Source organism: Salvelinus fontinalis, chromosome 32 (genome assembly GCF_029448725.1).
Source record: "Salvelinus fontinalis isolate EN_2023a chromosome 32, ASM2944872v1, whole genome shotgun sequence".
In the NCBI taxonomy this organism is placed as follows: domain Eukaryota; kingdom Metazoa; phylum Chordata; class Actinopteri; order Salmoniformes; family Salmonidae; genus Salvelinus; species Salvelinus fontinalis.
This window is the reverse complement of record NC_074696.1, coordinates 34756940-34776356: the sequence shown is the minus strand read 5'-3', so window position 1 is coordinate 34776356 and position 19417 is coordinate 34756940. Positions and strand designations below refer to the sequence as shown.

Here is a 19417-nt window from a genome sequence, read left to right as displayed (position 1 = left end):
TGTTATAAGCTGACTGTTTTGATGAATTTAAGCAACATTCTCCAAATTCCAGGGCTTGACTTCTCATGGAAAGTTTCCAACCCTCTGCAACTACTACTGACAGCACAGTGGGTCAACAAGGATTTTGTACTGAGGAAAACCGTATTGCATGCTCAAGAATTTCCTGGTTCTTATATCACTGCTGCCATTTCAATGGCATTTGAGAGCATGTTTGAAACATGAACACTCCAAATCCCATTCGAAAAAGTAACTTGAGAAATAGACTCAACTGCGTCTGCAGCAGACGTGATGTCATGACATTGAAACACCTCAACAAAAATGCCAACACAGACCGTCGGGTTAACTTGGAGAAGTACTCTACTAGAGGATGTGAACAAGCGATTCGGTGGCATTCTCTCTGAGCCTCTACTGTGTTGCCACCATGCGCGATGCTAGGTACAAGGACCACTACTTCGATGCAGACCAGAAACAGGGTTTACGTGAAATGTTACATACACAGCTGGACAAGATGGAAAAGGACACAGTGGTCACCGATGAAGAGAGGCCACGGGTAGACAGAGCTGAAACTTCACTGTTTGACATGTATGATGAAATCCTGGTGGAGACTGAACAAATGAACAACGAAACAGCACAGCAAGTAAGTGATGGGGATACTTAAATACTTACAATATAACTTTTTGGTCAGGTGGTGTGTGTTTCCAACTATTTAACTGTACTAGAATGCTTTAAAGGCTGCAAAAAAAAAATATATCAGGAATTTTTGTAAAGGAATATATCGGATATCGTTATCGGCCAAAAATGTCATATCGGTGTATCACTAGTTGTAGTCTTATTTTCTCACAATAACATTGCGTTATTGGCGTTTGTGTACAGGAATCGCCTAACTTACAAAGCGGTTTGTCTTACAGTATGTTAGACCTGTGGTCAAATCAGTATAATAAGTATTTTATGCTTTTCTCCCAGTTTGCCAGGCATAGCTTATTAACAGCAATATCTGGTCTACCTCTGCTGTAGTTAAATTGAGATTTTTTTAAAAAGATGCCCTTTACAAATGCAAGAGAATTGACTCGTTTTAAGAATATGGTGTAGAAATGTTTACCTCAGGTGTTCAGGGCAGGTGCAGAAACTAATTTGTGAAAAATGTGTTTTCTGCTCACTCTCTGTTAGATAAATGAGTACAAACACATTTTTGGTAGTGTGAGAGCCAAGATACATGGTTGAGATGGACAACCACGTTTACAAGCTAAACTCCTTGTGACCCTACTCTGTGCTGTTTACAATTCCACAGAATAGTGTTTGAGTTGGCCATCAGCGAAGACCTGACTATCACTTTACAGAACTCACTCATTTTTGTTGTGTTGACATGAGGATTTTTGGAGTTCCTCGTCTCGTTGGTCTTGAGGAAATGCCCTTGGGCAGTACATTTCTGCTGTTTGCAAACTCGCTCATCTCCATTTCCATCAGGCTTTACTTAACCACTCGGTCTCAGACAGTGGAGCCTCAGTCGGCTGGAGCCAGCCACTAATGTAGTAGCCGTCACGCAACGTGGAACACGAGTTGTGTACACATGCGTGCGCTCACACCCACACACATTTTATAGATACACAAGTTTTAGTGAATGATGTTTTATTGGGAGTGTGACACAAGGAATCACACAAGTGTTGATCTCATTAAAAATGGCTGTCCATCACGGTAGTTATTTCGATTCAAAATGGCATCAAATTGCCAAGAGAAAGGGAGAAACATGAGTCCTGTATCCACAATTGTGTTCAGTGTGTGTGAGAGAAAATAACCTCTGAGGATTAGTTTCCACTGAGGTCTCTTCATTTCATCACTGAGACGAGCCTTAAACCCCGGTGTGTGTCTGTATGTGTGTCCAGATAGCGGAGGGATGATGACGCGTGCTGACAGATACGGGACGGGATCCATCCTAATCCCCAGGATGACAGGTCTTATCTGCCGTGTTGCGCAACAACCGCCCCTCCCCCACTCCACTCTCTTTCTAAATGGGTGACTGCTCACACAGTAGCCCAGCTGTTGCTCATTCATGAGTAACCAACCCATGACCCATAGAGCAACACTGTAGTCGGGAAATGCAGTATTCACTCCCTCTGTCAAATGTCTCGCATGGCTAATTCTACAATGTGAAGTGTTTGTAGCTCACAGATGTTTTGGACTTCTAGATATGAATGTTTGTTACTATTTCAAGTGAAGTCAGTGTGACTCTTTAAATGTAAACTCATCTCTTTAGCTCATATCCTGCCACATCTTCCACTCCAGCTGTGTTGCGTTAAAATACCTGTCTGAAGGCACGTGAAACAGCAAAATCAACTGTTTGTCTGGGCAAGGCCTCCTCCACACGGCCTTACTCAGGACCCCTGTGAATCCCTTGCCAAGCTTGCCGGGGTTGCGGACAACATTTCACTTGAACGGTTGCCAAGGACTGTTTGCTTTATTCCTCGGGCCTCATGAGACTTGATCTGTGTGAAGTCATGCTCTGCAGAGAGTTTACGTCTCAGCGCGTTCCTGCAACTGTGTGGAGTCTGTGATTCATCTGGCCATGCATGGGTGTGTGAGTGTGGCATGTTTGTGGGGGACATCAGCCAACGGACATCATTCATACCCAGCCCAGTCAGACTGAGAAAGACCTGTGTGTGTATTTTTGTGTGTAGAGGAACTTTGAGGTTGTGGGAGAATCTTCCAGTGTGTGTTTTGCACACCCCAGGGAGAGGGAGATGTGCCCAGTAATGATGCGTGTGGCAATACACATGAATGAGTGAATGAGTGTGAGAGAGAGAGAAATGCTCTGTGAGAGGATGTGAAAGAAAATGTCAGGGGGAGAGGGAAAAAGTGAGAGGAGACAAAGAGAGCAAATGTGGGTGAGAGAAAAACAACATATGAGAAAGACCGGGCCACTGAAACAGTTGGCTTAAAGGAATAATCCACTCTAACTTTCTTTTGATATTTTTTTTCTCCCATTAGTCCACAGTTGATACAGTCCCAAAATGTTGTGAATCTCAGCAATCAAGTTTTCAAGATATAGGACTTTCAAAAACCGAATTATAATGATGATGTGGCAAGTTACAAATAGCTTTGACATTCCTAAATCTTAACTTGATTGCTATTTTGTGACTGCATCAACAGTGGACTAAAGAAAAAATACCAAAATATAGTTTGAGTGGATATTCCTTTAAGTGAAAATGATAAACTGCACGTGAAAAAAAGAACAGCACGTGAGTAAAACCTGATGTAGCGTGCTTCCATAATACAGTACCTCTTGGCCCAGCCTGAGCCTACAGCTGCTGGGTGGAGTTGGGGTGGGGTGAGGATCAATGTCATTGCTTGAGGATGAGGGGGTGGGAAAGGATCTAAGGATCTATGGCAGTGTTGGTTCTTTAAACAGGGGTTACGTCTGTAACCTCCGGTTGCCACTAGATGAGGTGGTTTTAAACAGCGCATTTTTTTCTTCAAAAAAATGTAGCTCTATCTTTTGGAAGGTTTAAGCTACAAATATTATGACCCTTCACTGAACGATAAGACTCTCAGGAACACGTATGTGTCTTCTGTTTCCCTATAATATCTGACCAAATTATGAAAGACAAGAATTGTACTTTTAAATTCCGTAAAGTCAGTGTGGAAGAGGTGACAAAATGATTGTTGTCTATCAACAATGACAAGCTACCGGGGTCTGACAATCTGGATGGAAAACTACTGAGGATAATAGCAGATGATATTGCCACTCCTATTTGCCACGTCTTCAATTTAAGCCTACTAGAAAGGGTGTGCCCTTAGGCCTGGAGGGAAGCTAAAGTCATTCCGCTCCCCAAGAATAGTGACGCCCCCCTTTACTGGCTCAACTAGCCGACCAATCAGCCTGTTACCAACCCTTAGTAAACTTCTGGGAAAAATTGTGTTTGATCAGATACAATGCTATTTCACAGTAAACAAATTGACAACAGAATTTCAGCATGCTTATAGGGAAGGACACTCAACAAGCACGGCACTTACACAAATGACTGATAATTGGCTGAGAGAAATTGATGATAAAGTGATTGTGGGGGCTGTCTTGTTAGACTTCAGTGCAGCTTTTGACATGATCAATCAGTCTGCTGCTGGAAAAACTTGTGTTATGGCTTTACACCCCATGCTATAATGCGGATAAAAAGTTACTTGTCTAACAGAACACAGAGGGTGTTCTTTAATGGAAGCCTCTCAAACATAATCCAGGTAGAAGCAGGAATTCCCCAGGGTACCTGTTTAGGTCCCTTGCTTTTTTTTCAAGCTTTACCAACGACATGCCACTGGCTTTGAGTAAGGCCAGTGTCTATGTATGCAGATGACTCAACACTACACACGTCAGATACTACAGCAACTGAAATGACTGCAACACTTAACAAAGAGCTGCAGTTAGTTTCAGAATGGGTAGCAGGGAATAAGTTAGTCCTAAATATTTCCAAAACTAAGAGCATTGTAAATGGGACAAATCATTCACTAAACTCTAAACCTCAACTACATCTCGTAATGAATAATGTTGAAAATGAGCAAGTTGAGGTGACTAAACTCCTTTGAGTAACCCTGGATTGTAAACTGTAATGGTCAAAACATTGATACAACAATAGCTAAGATGGGGAGAAGACTGTCCATAATAAAGCGCTGCTCTGCCTTCTTAACACTATCAACAAGACAGGTCCGACAGGCCCTGGTTTTGTTGCACCTGGACTACTGTTCAGTCGTGTGGTCAGGTGCCACAGAGGGACTTGGGAAAATTGCAGTTGGCTCAGAACAGGGCTGCACGGCTGGCCCTTGGATGCACACGGAGAGCTAACATTAATGACATGCATGTCAATCTCTCATGGCTCAAAGTGGAAGAGAGATTGACTTCATTACTTGTTTTTGTAAGAGGTGTTGACAAGCTGAAGTCACTGAGCGGTCTGTTTTTAAAATACTAGCACAGCTCGGGACACTCATGCATACCCCACAAGACATGCCACCAGAGGTCTCTTCAAAGTCCAGAACAGACTATGGGAGGCGCACAGTACTACATAGAGCCATGACTACATGGAACTCGATTCCACATCAGGTAACTGATGCATGCAGTAGAATCAGATTTAAGCAGGTAAAAATACACCTTATGGGACAGCGGGACTGTGAAGCAACACAAACATAGACGCATGCATGCCCGCATGCATACACACACCATAACATACGCACTATACACACACACACACTTCTACATGGATTTTGCGTTGTAGATATGTGGTAGTGGAGTAGGGGCCTGAGGGGGCCCACTTAGTGTGTTTTGAATTCTGTAATGTTGTTAAAATTGTATAACTGCCTTAATTTTGCCGGACCCCAGGAAGAGTAGCTGCTGCTGTAGAAAATCATACATCGTTATTGCCTGATCTTCTGAACTTCCCAATACCTTTCTGATGCATTTCAGTCACTTCAAACCATACTTCCTTCAGATTGAAATACTATCAAAAGTACTGTCAGACTGATTTGTAATAGACTGTTTGTAATAACCCCAATTTAAAGAAGTAAACATTGGCCGTTGATTACATCACTTTTTTTTACATGGTGGGGTCGCAAAATAATTTTGATATGAAAATGGGGTCCCGGCCAAAAACGTTTGGGAACCCCTGTCTATGGCTTTGCCTGGGAGGCTGAGAAGAGACTGTTGGTTGTGACTAAACACATCTACCATGATTGGTGCTGATCAAATGTTCACTGTCGGACCTCGAGTCTGGCCCGTGTGTGTGTGTGTGTGTACACCGCACTGAGATCTGGAACACAAATGGCTTGGCCCGAGTCCAGTTCTTCCTGGATTAACCAGAACTGAGCACCCGAGAGTGACAACCCATATCAGACCCTGAGGTGAGGGGGTGTTGCCTTTCAGACAGGTATTTTAACGCAACACAGCTGGAGTGGAAGATGTGGCAGGATATGAGCTAAAGAGATGAGTTTACATTTAAAGAGTCACACTGACTTCACTTGAAATAGTAAAATATCAAACTTTCATGTCCAGAAGTTCTAAAAATATATATATATTGTTAGTCCACTTCATGCAGTCACAAAATAGCAATCAACTTTTCAAGATATAGGACTGTCAAAAAGCTATTTGTAACTTGCCACATCATTAAAGTCCAGTTTTTTAAAGTTCTATATCTTGAAAACTTGATTGCTGACATGCACAACATTTTGGGACTGTATCAACAGTGGACTAATGAAAAAAATACCAAAAGATAGTTTGAGTGAATTTTCTATTTCTGTCTTCTCTCGTTTTCTCTCTCTCCACTGGACATTTCCTCTCACAGGGCATATCTCTCTCACGCCTTTTAATTAATTCATGTGTATTGCCATCCTCCCATTTCCTGGAGCAATCACTTCCGTGAGTGAGAATCCCAGTGGAGGAGCACATCCCTGTTGAAGCATAGACCACACTCATTATTACTGGGCACATCTCCCTCTCCCTGGGGTGGGCCAACAGCACACTGGAAGTTTCTCCCAAAACCTCAAAGTTCCTCTACGCTCAGATGGGCTGGGTATGAATGATGGCCGTTGGCTGATGTCCCCCACAAACACGCCACACTCTTGCACTCTCTCACACACCCATGCATGGCCAGATGAATCATCAGACTCCACACCCTTGCAGGCACGTGCTGAGACGTAAACTCTCTGCAGAGCATGACTTCACACAGATCAAGTCTCATGAGGCCCGAGGAGTAAAGCAAACAGTCCTTGGCAACCGTTCAAGTGAAATGTTGTCCGCAACCCCGGCAAGCTTGGCACGGGATTCACAGGGGTCCTGAGTAAGGCCGTGTGGAGGAGGCCTTGCCCAGACAAACAAGCAACAGTTGATTTTTGCTGTTTCACGTTCTCCACTAACTCCTAAGCTGAAGCGGTTTTCTCATGACCTCCACAACAAAGGAGCACTGTGTGCCCAGGGCCTGGAAAGAGCAACTTCATAGGTGGGGTGGGCATGGAGGACAAACAATTGCCTTGATCGCTGAGCTGGCGTTTTTGCGAGACGTCTCCCGCTAACAGAGCTTGGAGAAGGACGGAGTGGTGAAAGGTGACCTTGCACACAATGAAACCAGTGTTAAACTAGAGGGGTGGCAAATGCTCCTGAGGCAACCTTGCCCCAGGCCTAATGACAAGTTTTGACTACCTTAGCTACATTAACACCAACTTTATCAACTGGAATCACATATTTTTTATGTAGGGCTGTAGTCTGTTCAAAACATATTTATTGGCTGAATACATTACTAATTTGAGGACATTACTGCATAAAATATTCAGATTGCTTAACCTTTGTGAACCCAGAGGTAGAATTTGCTTTCATTGCAAGGAAATTAAGACTTGAAGCGAATACTTCTCAAAAGCGTCATTTTTAACATCTTTATGATTCAGTCGTATGATCGTTGCATTGATTCTAGGGTGCTAAGTATAGTGGTCGATGTAAATGGTTCCCAAGCTCTCTGCTACAATGACACAAACCTGTCACACCACCACGTTATTTTCACTGCAGCTCATGCAGAGTAAACCCATATTTCACCAAACTTTGTACTGTTGCAAAAACTACTCTTCAGAGTTCAAGCGGAACTAGTCTTGTCCACCAGCCGTGTGTCTGACAGCTGTGAACACAGGAAAGCCATGCGGAAGTAGAACGAATGTGTTCACAAATCTTCAAAAATAACCGTGTCTGTGAAAGCGTGACCTAGGCCTAATCAATGTAATCAGTTTGGCTGCTGATTGGTTTTGAGGAATTGCCTAAAGCTGTTTGTTGGGTTCACTCACGGAACTTACTGTTCAAGTCTCATTAATGCTGTCAATGTTTTGTCGTCTGTAACTTCTGTCAACTTCTGATGCCCCAGGCTTGCGCGTTCTCTCTTGACAGGAGGTATTGTAACAGATCATAACAGTTTTCTGGATGGCAGTGCCTCTGTTCAGTAAGCAGAAGTGTTAGAACAATTCAGAACACTGATGAACTTGTCAGGCATCCACACGTATAGATCACTATGCACGCATGCAATTGTGCTGTGTTCAAGGCCTGTGTGTTAAATTTAAGGGTGTGTGCATGTGTTTTAAACACCTCTGTTTTATGTGTGGCCATGTTGGAGTAAGGACTGTGTGTGCGTTTCTGTGCATGCATTCAGTAGCTAGTCGTATGGCTGAGCCGCGGTACATGGATGTTTCCGCTGTTGTTAGCACATCACTCCAAATCTCTTTATCTTATCTCTTATAAAACCGAGATCTCATCTCCTCACCAGAAATACTGCCCTAAGCAGGAAGTGGCTTTGTGTATTCTTCGTCAGCTCAATGTCACACATACACAGGCACCTTTCGCAATCACTGAACACAAAGCTGTCATAGTGAAGCTCTGTGCCGATTTTAATAAGTGTGTGTGTGTGTATATATATATATATATATATATATATATATATATATATATATATATATATATATATATATATATATATACACATACACTTAGGTGTTAACAAACTATATTTTTGGCAAGTCGGTTAGGACATCTACTTTGACACAAGTAATTTTTCCAACAATTGTTTACAGACAGATTATTTCACTTATAATTCACTGTATCACAATTCCAGTGGGTCAGAAGTTTACAAACATTAAGTTGACTGTGCCTTTAAACAGCTTGGAAAATTCCAGAAAGTGATGTCATGGCTTTAGAAGCTTCTGATAGGCTAATTGACAACAAGGAGACGGCCTATAGGGACAACAGGACAACAACCTCTCCCTCAACGTGATCAAGACAAAGGGGATGATTGTGGACTACAGGAAAAAGAGCACCGAGCACTCTCCAATTCTCATCGACAGGGCTGTAGTGGAGCAGGTTGAGAGCTTCAAGTTCCTTGAGGTTCACATCACAAACAAACTATCATGGTCCAAACACACCAAGACAGTCGTGAGGAGGGCACGACAAAGCCTATTGCCCGTCAGGAGACTGAAAAAAATTTGGTGTGGGTCATCAGATCCTCAAAAGGTTCTACTGCTGCACCATCGAGAGCATCCTGACTGGTTGCATCACTGCCTGGTATGGCAAATGCTCGGCCTCCGACCTCAAGGCACTACAGAGGGTAGTGAGTACGGCCCAGTACATCACTGGGGCCAAGCTTTCTGCCATTCAGGACCTCTATAGCAGGCGGTGTCAGAAGAAGGCCCTAAAAGTTGTCAGACTCCAGCCACCCTAGTCATAGACTGTTTTCTCTGCTCTCGCACTGCAAGCGGTACCGGAGCGTCAAGTCTAGGTTCCCCCCCCCCCCCCCCCCCCCCCCCCCTGCTACTCTCTGTTTATTATCTATGCATAGTCACTTTACCTCTACCTACATGTACATATTCCCTCAACTCACCTGTACCCCCGCACATTGACTCTGTACCGGTGTCCCCTGTATATAGTCTCGCTGTTATTTTACTGCTGTTCTTGAATTATTTATAAAAAAATATACATTACTTTTCACTTAACACTTATTTTTCTTAACTGCATTGTTGGTTAAGGACTTGTAAGTACGCATTTCACTGTAAGGTCTACCTGTTGTGTTCTGCGCATGTGACAAATAACATTTGATTTGACATTTCTGCTGGATGAAAATTTAGGCCTAAGCTAATATTCTTGTAGACCATTTACTAGCTACTCAAATCCAACATGGATAGCATATGCGGGATTTGAACCCACGACCTCTGTGGGGCTGACACCATGTTTTAACTATCTGAGCCGTATGATACTCCTTGATTTATATGAAGGTCCAGCTCTATCTGTATGCACTTCATTTTGAATGTGAAAGGGAAGCCTAATGCCTGTCACTTTAATCTATTGCGTAACAGGTACACCCGGGAGGTGTCTCAGCCACTTCGATAGCTTGGACGTCGGCAACACCACGACACTGTTGCTCAGCGATGACGGCGACACGCTGTTTGTGGGAGCACGGAACGCAGTTCTCTCATTGGATGTCAGCCAGGAGGACGCCATTGTGATCAGGAGCAAGGTGCGGGTTTGACATTATACCGTTGACATTTACACCCGTGTTATCAACACGTTTTTAACGTAGGATTATGAGCTTTATGAGACTTCATGAAGCTTTATAGACCCCATAAGCTTTAAAGGTCATGCATAAGCCCACCAGATTTTGTGGGAAAATGCTTAAGCCCGACAGTTCATGCAGGCTATATCGATCAGCAGTTTTCTATTGGGAAATATTCAATACTGCCTAGGGCCTGTCTATGCTGCAGGAACTGTCCCCCTCCAGTGGTTTAGTGCAGCGGTTGTCATGTGAAACACAAACACAGCTGGTTCAACAGTCTTAACACTGACCTCTCACCCTTCATCCTTCTCTCAGCTGGACTGGTCCCCCTCAGAGAAGGACCTGGACGAATGTTCCATGAAGGGCAAGAAAAAGGCAAGTTAACCCTGGCTCATACAATCCACCCATTTAGCGTTATGAATGCCACATGCTGCCAAGTGTTTCCCCCTAGATTTGATCTTGGCCAAGCAATTAATATCGCAAGGTTTTTCAATAGCACTTCATTTGAACTTTAGAAGTTAAATAAATAACTTAATACGTTAGAATTAAAAATGACTAAAACAACAAAGCAAGTAGGTGGGGCGATATAAGGCTGGGCAAGCGGGTCGGTCTTCGGGAGGATAAACATGACTCACCGGAGGCACAGCTGTCGCTGTATTCCACTACTATCCACCAAGACTGTAATTCCCTAATGGAACTTTTTTTACTGTTTGATTGATTGGATAACGTACACCGGCTTCCTGGCCGTCAATGTGTTTGCCATACAAAAGGAGGAAGTTGATACAAGATGGTCTTAGCCAATAGGGATTAGCAGACCTATGGACCTGTAGGTATAGGGTTTGCGTTAATGCAGAAATCTGCGTTTTTCACAGAAGATAAAACGTGTAAGAAATGTCTTACATTTTGTAAACACAGATCTAAAATGCTTCTTATTGTGATTTCTGTTCAGCATCAGACTAACTTTGTGCTTCAGTTGCACTTCTCCACTTGGATGAGAATTCACAAACAGGCATTATTTTAGCAGACAGCAATCTGACTGTGTAGCTACTTTTCTCTGGTACTTTGCTATGTGTATCCTACTTTCTCCGGTAAAATGCTAGATTAACTTCAAGCAAAACATTAGTACATGTAAATGGCTACTTTCTTTTGATCAACATTAGAAATATGATGGCCATGCATAGTTTTATTAAAAAGACCTTGCTTTTTCATTGTGAACGCGTTTACTTGTGTAGCTGCAGGCCAAATAGTGTTGCACTTCTGTTGTCATCTGATGACTCTATTTTCTGCCGAATGTGTACTAATGTATTTACTGTGAAGAAAAACTATAGTTGCACGCCTCTGATCACTGTATTGAAGACAAAAAAAACGGTTGACTTTCAAAATAAAATGCAGGTGAAATGCTTTAAAACAGATTTTTTTGGACGGTCTGCGTTTTGAAAATGCCGATTTCTGAACTCTTAACGCGAACCCTGACGTTGCGTCACAGGCAATGGGCTTAGCTACATTTGACATATCTTCCTCTGTGACAGGTCAAACAGAGCCATTCAATACACATCCATAGTATAAATCAGATGAGCGATGACCATAATGGCCATGCATACAAAGAAAGACCAATTCCATTATATAATATAGACTTGATCCTCTTCAAACATTATGCAGGAGCTTATACACGAAGGTACCTTGCACCGCTTTATGCACGAAGGTAAATATGTCATAATTACCAACATGCCCCATATCTCATGATTAAGGATTGAGGAAGGAGCTATGATACGTTATATCTTACAGAGGGATAAAGAAATTATGCGAAGCAAGCTGGTCTAAGTGTGTGTGTGTGGTGGGGGAGAATATGCGCAATTCTCGCAATAAAAACTTCACAGTTGATCTAATTCAAGTTAAAAACGTGACGTTTCGGCCGCCAATGGCCTTAATTGAAATGAACGTTGTTGGGGCAGAAACAGGGGACTGCCATGGCTTATTGTAATGTAGGTCTTCCATGAAGTAAGCCTCCACATGTGGCTCCATTAAACTAAGTAATAAGATTAGGGTTACCAGCGCTAACGGTGCTTCTTCCCCCTTACCTTCTATCTTTAGGCAGACTGACACGAGCTTTGTTGCAGGGTCACCCAGTTCTGGTTCTGGATGCTCATTGTGTTTTGGAGGTTTATTTATTTGGCTTGGCTATCACCCAACAAACTTGGCCAAAGTTTAAATTCTACAGTTCCTAGGACAAGAGTATTGTGTAGACTGGAGTGACAGACCGTGTGCCTCAAGGACCAGGATTAGGAACCCGTTTGACAACATTAACATGTCGTGGTTTTCTCCATCTCTCCCTGCACTCACATTTCTAGGAACTCTACCTAGTTATTTGCACTGTTTAAAAAAAAAAAGTTATCCATCTCTATCTTGTCCCCTCTTCCTGTCGCCCCCTTCAGACGGACTGTCCCAACTTCATCCGGGTGCTGCAGTTCCTCAACTCCACGCACATGTACGCCTGTGGAACCTTCGCCTTCAGCCCACGCTGCGCTTACATCGTAAGATTCTTTTTTCTCCTTCTCCATCTAACTTTTACTCCAAGCTTTTACTGGCGTGACATACATTTGTTCAGTATATTGTAACCCACACCTACATAGATTATTTTCTTAAAATACTTTTCTCATACGCCATATTCAAATAAAAACGAGCTTTATCGTCACCGAATGTATGATTCAGTGTTATCCAAGCAGTGTACTCAAGGGCAAATAGTGAGGAGAACAAGAACTTAACAGGTTTTAGTATCCATCCCACACAATCTTGCATTTATCACCGTCTCAAGCTTATTTTATTGGTTGTTTATCCCTATTTGTTCTCTCCTTCCGTCACTGCCTCCCTCACCCTCTATTCGTTTTTTTGTTCCATCTATCACCTCTCTCCCACCCACTGAGTATCTTCTCCAACTCTCTTAAGAGGGTAATGGTGCTTGGTCATGGGCTGTACAGTAAACCCATATTAGATATTCAATGGCAATGACATTAGTGCCAAGAACATCACGTCTGTAGGTCATTTTTTTGCTCAGAAACGTGCGTGCCGGTGCTTCACACGAGGTTGATCATTTCTTAATCCAGTTATAAATGTGCGGTACTGAGCTCAACAACCAGCCCCAGCAATGTTTTCATACTCTGCTGGCTCGCCCCCGGAGTGAGATGCCCAGGGGCTGAGACTGTGTGTGTTCATTTCTGTGTGATAATGTGTAAGAGATGGATCCTCGCGTGACCACCAGTCCAGCCTGTTAACTCGGGTCATGTTGATGCTGGCAGCTTTGCCCTACTACACTCACATAGCCAACGCTAGCCAGGCCACTCGGACAGGACATCCCTCACATATAATGATTCCCAAGACTGGGCTACACTTGTAGTTCCATCTGTGGTATAGACAAAGACAATTCGGTTGCTCCTTTATATACTTAGCTAGAATTAAGCATCCTTTAGCGTCAAAGAAGCATGTGTTTCTTTAGTAGTCATTTTTACATTTCAGCCAGGTTGTACAGGAGAGGTTACGATCTCTAGTAGCCTAATAACACTTGTAGGTTTTTAGCAGCAACACTGGCAGCTCAAGCCACTTAATCATGTATTTACCCTCATGAGCCGATGTTCAATTAGCAGAAAATAGACTCCAAGCCTACTGTCACGCTTCAATAGGACGCTTCGCTCATACGGCCATTGTAGCAGGATTAATTGACTACGGGGGGGGGGGTGTTACTCGTGGCATATGCTCAGCAGAAAATGAAGTGTCCAGTGTAGCAGATCTGTAACTTTTATGGTTTTAGATAAAACTGCACTAAACATGGATTTGCATAGGCTTCCTTATGAGTCATGACCTTTGGTGTGACCCTGCTCTGCTCTTTTCCTTACAGAACTCTGAGACGTTCTCCCTGGTGACGAGCCTCAGCGGAAAGCCAGAGGAGGGCAGAGGTCGCTGCCCCTACGACCCCTACCAACGTAACTCGGCCATCATCGTCGGTAAGAGATGACTCACAGGAAGTGGAGGGGGTAGCCAAATGAACAAGGAAATATAATTGGCAAAGGACAATGATGACGACATAGCCTTACACATTCTCCAGTCAATGTAGTCACTCAACCCAATGGCTTTCAATGCACTGAACGGAACCAACGATATCATGCACGTCATGGTATACTGGTGTCTACTCCTGAGATCTGAAAGGATTTGACAGGTCTGAGTTATATGGCAAAAAAAATACCCAACGAATGAGAAGGCAACATGAAGCAATTAACATATTGCTTGAACCAATCCAATCCTTTCAGATCTACAGGAGTGCCTAGGGGGATAGTGATCCATGTGAACTTCTTGGTCTCAATGTCATCATATTTGTCCCGTATCATTGTAGGGTTAAGAATAGTGTGCGTGAAGGGGGTGGAGATTGCCATGATAAAGTGGTGCTGTTTTAATCTGTGATTGTGTGAGAGAGAGGAAGAGCAGATGCGGATAATCCTCTTGTCAATAAATCCTTGGCCTGATGTCTTTATCGTTATGTGGGCGACATGTGACTGCTAGCAAACGTTACAGGAGGGTGGGCAGCAGTTTTGCATATGTATCCTGATCAGGCCTATAAATCTGCCAATGGCCATAATTAACATTTTATGTTAATTATTAATTTGTTAATTTTGTTAATGTTCATTTTTAATTTTGACTGATTGTGAGAATCTGTCCCCAGCTGAATCTGTCTCCAACATTGCAAACATCTTGTATCCCTCGCAATAAATATCAAGCCTTGACAGAATCTGTCGTCACCTGCTAAGGCATTGTGTCTTGATGTGGAAGGCCATCTCAAGTACAGTACATAATGATTACATGCACTGACTGTACAACAATCGTTTTTCTTTCCTCTGACAATGACCTTGTTGTCATCCAAAGCCAGTACAACTCTATCATTAATAGAGGTATTGCACTCTGGAATTTTTCAGCTTTGGCTGTTATGTCATTCTTCTGTATGTTTACTCAGATTCACATGTTTGAGGCACACATGGGCTCGTACTGGATGACGCTCACTGTGTGTGTGTGTGTGTGTGTGTGTGTGTGTGTGTGTGTGTGTGTGTGTGTGTGTGTGTGTGTGTGTGTGTGTGTGTGTGTGTGTGTGTGTGTGTGTGTGTGTGTGTTTAGATGGAGAGCTGTACACTGGAACGGTAGCGGACTACATGGGAAACCGGCCGGTCATCTCCCGTCACCTCAGCGAGGGCGGCCATGTTGATCTGAAGCTGGACGACACTTTGGGCTGGCTGGAGGGTACGTGTCTGCAACAAACTACTCATGATGTATTACACACACCCCCAAGGCTCTTACATATATTGGATATTTAGCAAGACGTGACAGAGGGAGAAATACCTACAAATAACTTTTTCCACATAAATCACAACTAAAAGGAAATGTACATTTTGACTTCTGTATTTAAACAGGTATTTTAAAGCACTCAATTTTTTTTTAAAGGAAATCGTTAAATGATAAGTCGTTTGGTGTTGATTAAGCCTCCTAAACAATACGTCTGGAATACTTTCCAATGATTCCTTCGTTAATTAATTTGCCTAACCAGCTTTCAGTAAAGCACTTATCTCTCAATTAGTCTAGCCAATTGTTCAATCTTTTTCTCCAGATCCCACTTTCATCAGCTCCAACTTTGTCCCCAGCGAAGAGAAGATCTATTTCTTCTTCAGCGAGGTGGGCCGGGAGTACGACTTCATTGACAAGTTCACTGTATCTCGCATCGCCCAAGTCTGCACGGTAAGACCCTAAGAGATGCATTATTGTGTGTTTGTAAACCATTGATTGTGTGGTTGTATGCCTGCGTGTGTGCGGATGTGTGTTAATGGTAATCCTCTCAACCATTTCCTGTCTGTCCCAGAGTGACGTTGGGGGCCAGCGTACCCTGCAACGACGCTGGACCACCTTCGCCAAAGCCCAGCTCCTGTGCCAGTCTGACAACGAGCTGCCCTACAACGTTATCCAGGATATCGTCACCCTCCCGCCACCTGAGGGCGCCCCAGTGGACGACACCCTCTTCTTTGGCATCTTCAGCTCTCAGTGGTCAGTAGTTTATACATTCTATACGCTATGAATGGGATGAAGTCATCTGTTGACAGTCTCCCGTAGGCATGGCAACTGTTTCTTGTTAGCAGGTCTTAATGATATGTACAGGTCTCAGTCACCAGATCTCAACCCAATTGAACACTTATGGGAACCAGTAGTGGTGTGTGGGTAAAATCACTGGTGAAGCCAGAAAAGAAAAAGCCAGATTACAACCTATTTATTGAGAAAATTGCGTTGTTTGCTCTATAACCTGTTAGTTCATATACCTTAATTAAATTCAACCACATCTTCGTTTCATCAAAAAACCGGAGAGCATCCTCTTTCTGGTGAAGTCAACAAAGCATATTACATGTAACAAACAGTTACATGGCCTACAGCATGGGCAAGCAAGTTAATGTTTCTGACATTTTCAGATCACTAAACAACTATTTATTTTAGAACCGTGGAGAGTTACCGCAAGTCGCAAAGAAAACAGGAGCTGCCTCCACTATTCCAGTACCATTTCAACATCATCAAATCACCTCTGCTTAGTCTAATACAGTAAAACTAAAAGATACCAAAAACTATTTAGTCCAATCAACAAAAGCTAAATATAATGTGGCTGTCCATGGTTCAGATTTCTTTCTCTGTAGGTGGGTGCGTATTGAACTTCCATCTTCTCAGGCCAGGGGTACAATCTATTAATTAATGGTTGGATCAGAATCACTGTTATAATCATTGACTAGTACGGAGAATTAAGTTAAACCACAAGTCCAAATCCATGGCGATTTAGGATGGGGACAATTTTAGCTAGCTAGATAACCACTGGAGAACAACAACACAATGAGATGCAACAATTCAAGTTGTTTTTGTCAATGAGGTATGCTCTCAATGCGATTTGATAGGAGTGACGCCAAATCCAAACTAGCCCCCCCCCCCCCCCCCCCTCTTTTTTTGTGGTTGATATATTCAGCCTCTTGCAAATTGAAGGAAATGACGAAAAGACGAAATATATTATTTTATGTTTTTTTTTCTTAAATCTTTTTTGGTCGGAAGCGTGGCTTCACTTGGCATTCATGAAAGCACGCCACTGATGGGAACATTTTCTGGAGCGGCACCTGGGAAAGCGTTTTCCTCCACCGTAAAAACCCCACCGAATTATGGAATTTCTTGTGGAAGAATGGTGTCGCATCCCTCCAATAGAGTTCCAGACACTTGTATAATCTATGCCACGGTGCATTGAAGCTGTTCTGCCTCGTGGTGCCCAACGCCCTATTAAGACACTTATGTTGGTGTTTCCTTTATTTTGGCAGTTACCTGTACCTTGCTAGTTCAGTATTGAACTACTATTGAACTGAATTTTATTTGAATCCCTGAAAAACATTTGTCAAATAAGACCACTTGTTTTTGAAAGACTGGTTGGTGTGTCGAGGGTTTTTGAAACAAGGAGTGCATTTCAGAAGGGTGTTCACGTTTTTACAAATTTAGCTGCTACCAGATTGTTGCATGGTTGTGACCGCAAGTGTCTTTGATGTTTGTGCTCTACTAGGTCGGTGAACTCAGGGCAGTCGGCAGTGTGTGCGTTCCGCCTTGGCGATATCAAAGCGGTTTTCGCAGGCAACTACAAGGTCCTGAATCGGGACACGCTTCGGTGGAGCATGCGGGTTCAGGAGAAGGTCGCCAACCCGGGAGAGGTAAGCGGTGTCCCCGCCTCGAATGACAGAGGTCCCCAGAGGGTTAGCAGAAATAAATTGGCTGGTTAGCTTCTTCTAAGAAGTTGGATAAAAGGAAAATATACATATGAAGTTAAAACACCTTCTCTAGACAAAACAATGCTGGGAGAATGACGTGTTTATCCTTGCCCAGGTAGATGTTAACTTTCTGATTTGTCTTGAATTCATTGACATATTGTTTTGTCTCCCTATTGAGGATTAAATCAGCCATGCCTTACATCAGTGGTTTTTAAATGTAAAACATTTATCAGAGTACAGATTATTGTATGGGAGTGTAATTTCAGAAGGGTGTTCAAGTTTTTACAAATTTAGCTGCTACCAGATTGTAGTTATCTTAACCTTTTTGAGATAGATCATTTGAAAGATACAATTTTATTGAGTAAATGTATTTATTGGTTTCTTTTCATTTTGATGAAGAGATGAAGATGCAATTAATTGAAGGTTATTTGTGGTTGTAAAAATCTAAATTTACAGATTTTAAAGTTGTGTCATCAGATTTGGGATGGGGTGAAATTCTTGGGGGGAAAATTGAGTCCCCAGAAATCCTGTTGAAAAAATGGGGTCCCTGTTGAAAAAGTTTTGAATACCACTGCCTTAGCTCATAAGCATGGCCTGGTTTGATGTTCAGTAAGAATAGACTTCCACACATTGGAATAATAAATGTGATATTGGAGTTTTAAGACTTTGGAGTCTTCTTTATTCAACGTTTTTCCTCAAACTCCTTAACATAATTGTTGTGGATGACTCCCAGACCAGGCAATTGGCACACAGCTGGATGTTTCTCAGTAGCTGTGCCTGGCTCAATCCCATTTGTCTCTCCCTCATCTCAGTGTGGCCTGCACAATGCCTCAGACAACACCCTTCGCTTTGTCAAAGAAAACTTCCTCGCGGATGACAGCGTACACCCTGTGGGGCGGAGCCTGACCATGGTGTCACCTGACCAGCGCTACAGCCATGTGGTCACCCAGAGAGTACAGGCCGCCAATGGCAAGGACTTCACCGTTCTCTTCCTGCTCACAGGTACTGGACATGTATTTAACTCGGTGTGGCAGGCAATTGACCTGGAATCGGCCTAAATATGACTGTATTACTCAGTACATGTATGCATGTGCACACCATTACCGTGTTAGTCATTTCTTTCAAACGCTTGCTTTCAGAATCAGGCTACCTCCACAAAGCAGTGTTGCTGGAGAAGGGTGCACACATCATTGAGGAGATCCAGGTCTTCGAGCAGCCTCAACCCGTGAAGAACCTCCTGCTTTCCATATCAAAGGTACCGTTCTAGTCATTAGGTATTCTCCGTCTCAAGTTGAGTACTCATTCCACTTTACCCTCGCCTCGCTGTCACATAACATTTTAATTTTTACAGTTTACAATTGGCTCATTCATCCCCCTCCTCTCCCCTATAACTACTCCCCAGGTCGTTGCTGCAAATGAGAATGTGTTCTCAGTCAACTTACCTGGTAAAATAACGGTAAAAGAAATAAAAAAATTACAAAAAATTCAGAACCCGCTGGCAATTAACTTTAGTGCTTCAACCGTGCATGAGGCAAACTGTGAATCCCCCTGTCGCCAAAGCTCTCA

At 43.0% G+C, this 19417-nt stretch overlaps 1 protein-coding gene across 6 annotated transcripts in view; it reads left to right on the top strand.

Annotated features, from left to right (window-relative positions):
- Nucleotides 1-19417, top strand: part of LOC129831149 (semaphorin-4A-like) — a 48018-nt gene that overhangs the window by 22118 nt on the left and 6483 nt on the right. For all 6 annotated transcript variants that reach the window (XM_055894229.1, XM_055894226.1, XM_055894225.1 and 3 more), the window contains exons 3-12: nt 9850-10010; nt 10362-10421; nt 12479-12577; nt 13936-14041; nt 15201-15323; nt 15688-15815; nt 15937-16118; nt 17650-17794; nt 18664-18853; nt 18991-19106. In XM_055894229.1, coding sequence (XP_055750204.1) covers nt 9850-10010; nt 10362-10421; nt 12479-12577; nt 13936-14041; nt 15201-15323; nt 15688-15815; nt 15937-16118; nt 17650-17794; nt 18664-18853; nt 18991-19106 — 1310 coding nt within the window. The remainder of the gene's footprint in view (nt 1-9849; nt 10011-10361; nt 10422-12478; nt 12578-13935; nt 14042-15200; nt 15324-15687; nt 15816-15936; nt 16119-17649; nt 17795-18663; nt 18854-18990; nt 19107-19417) is intronic.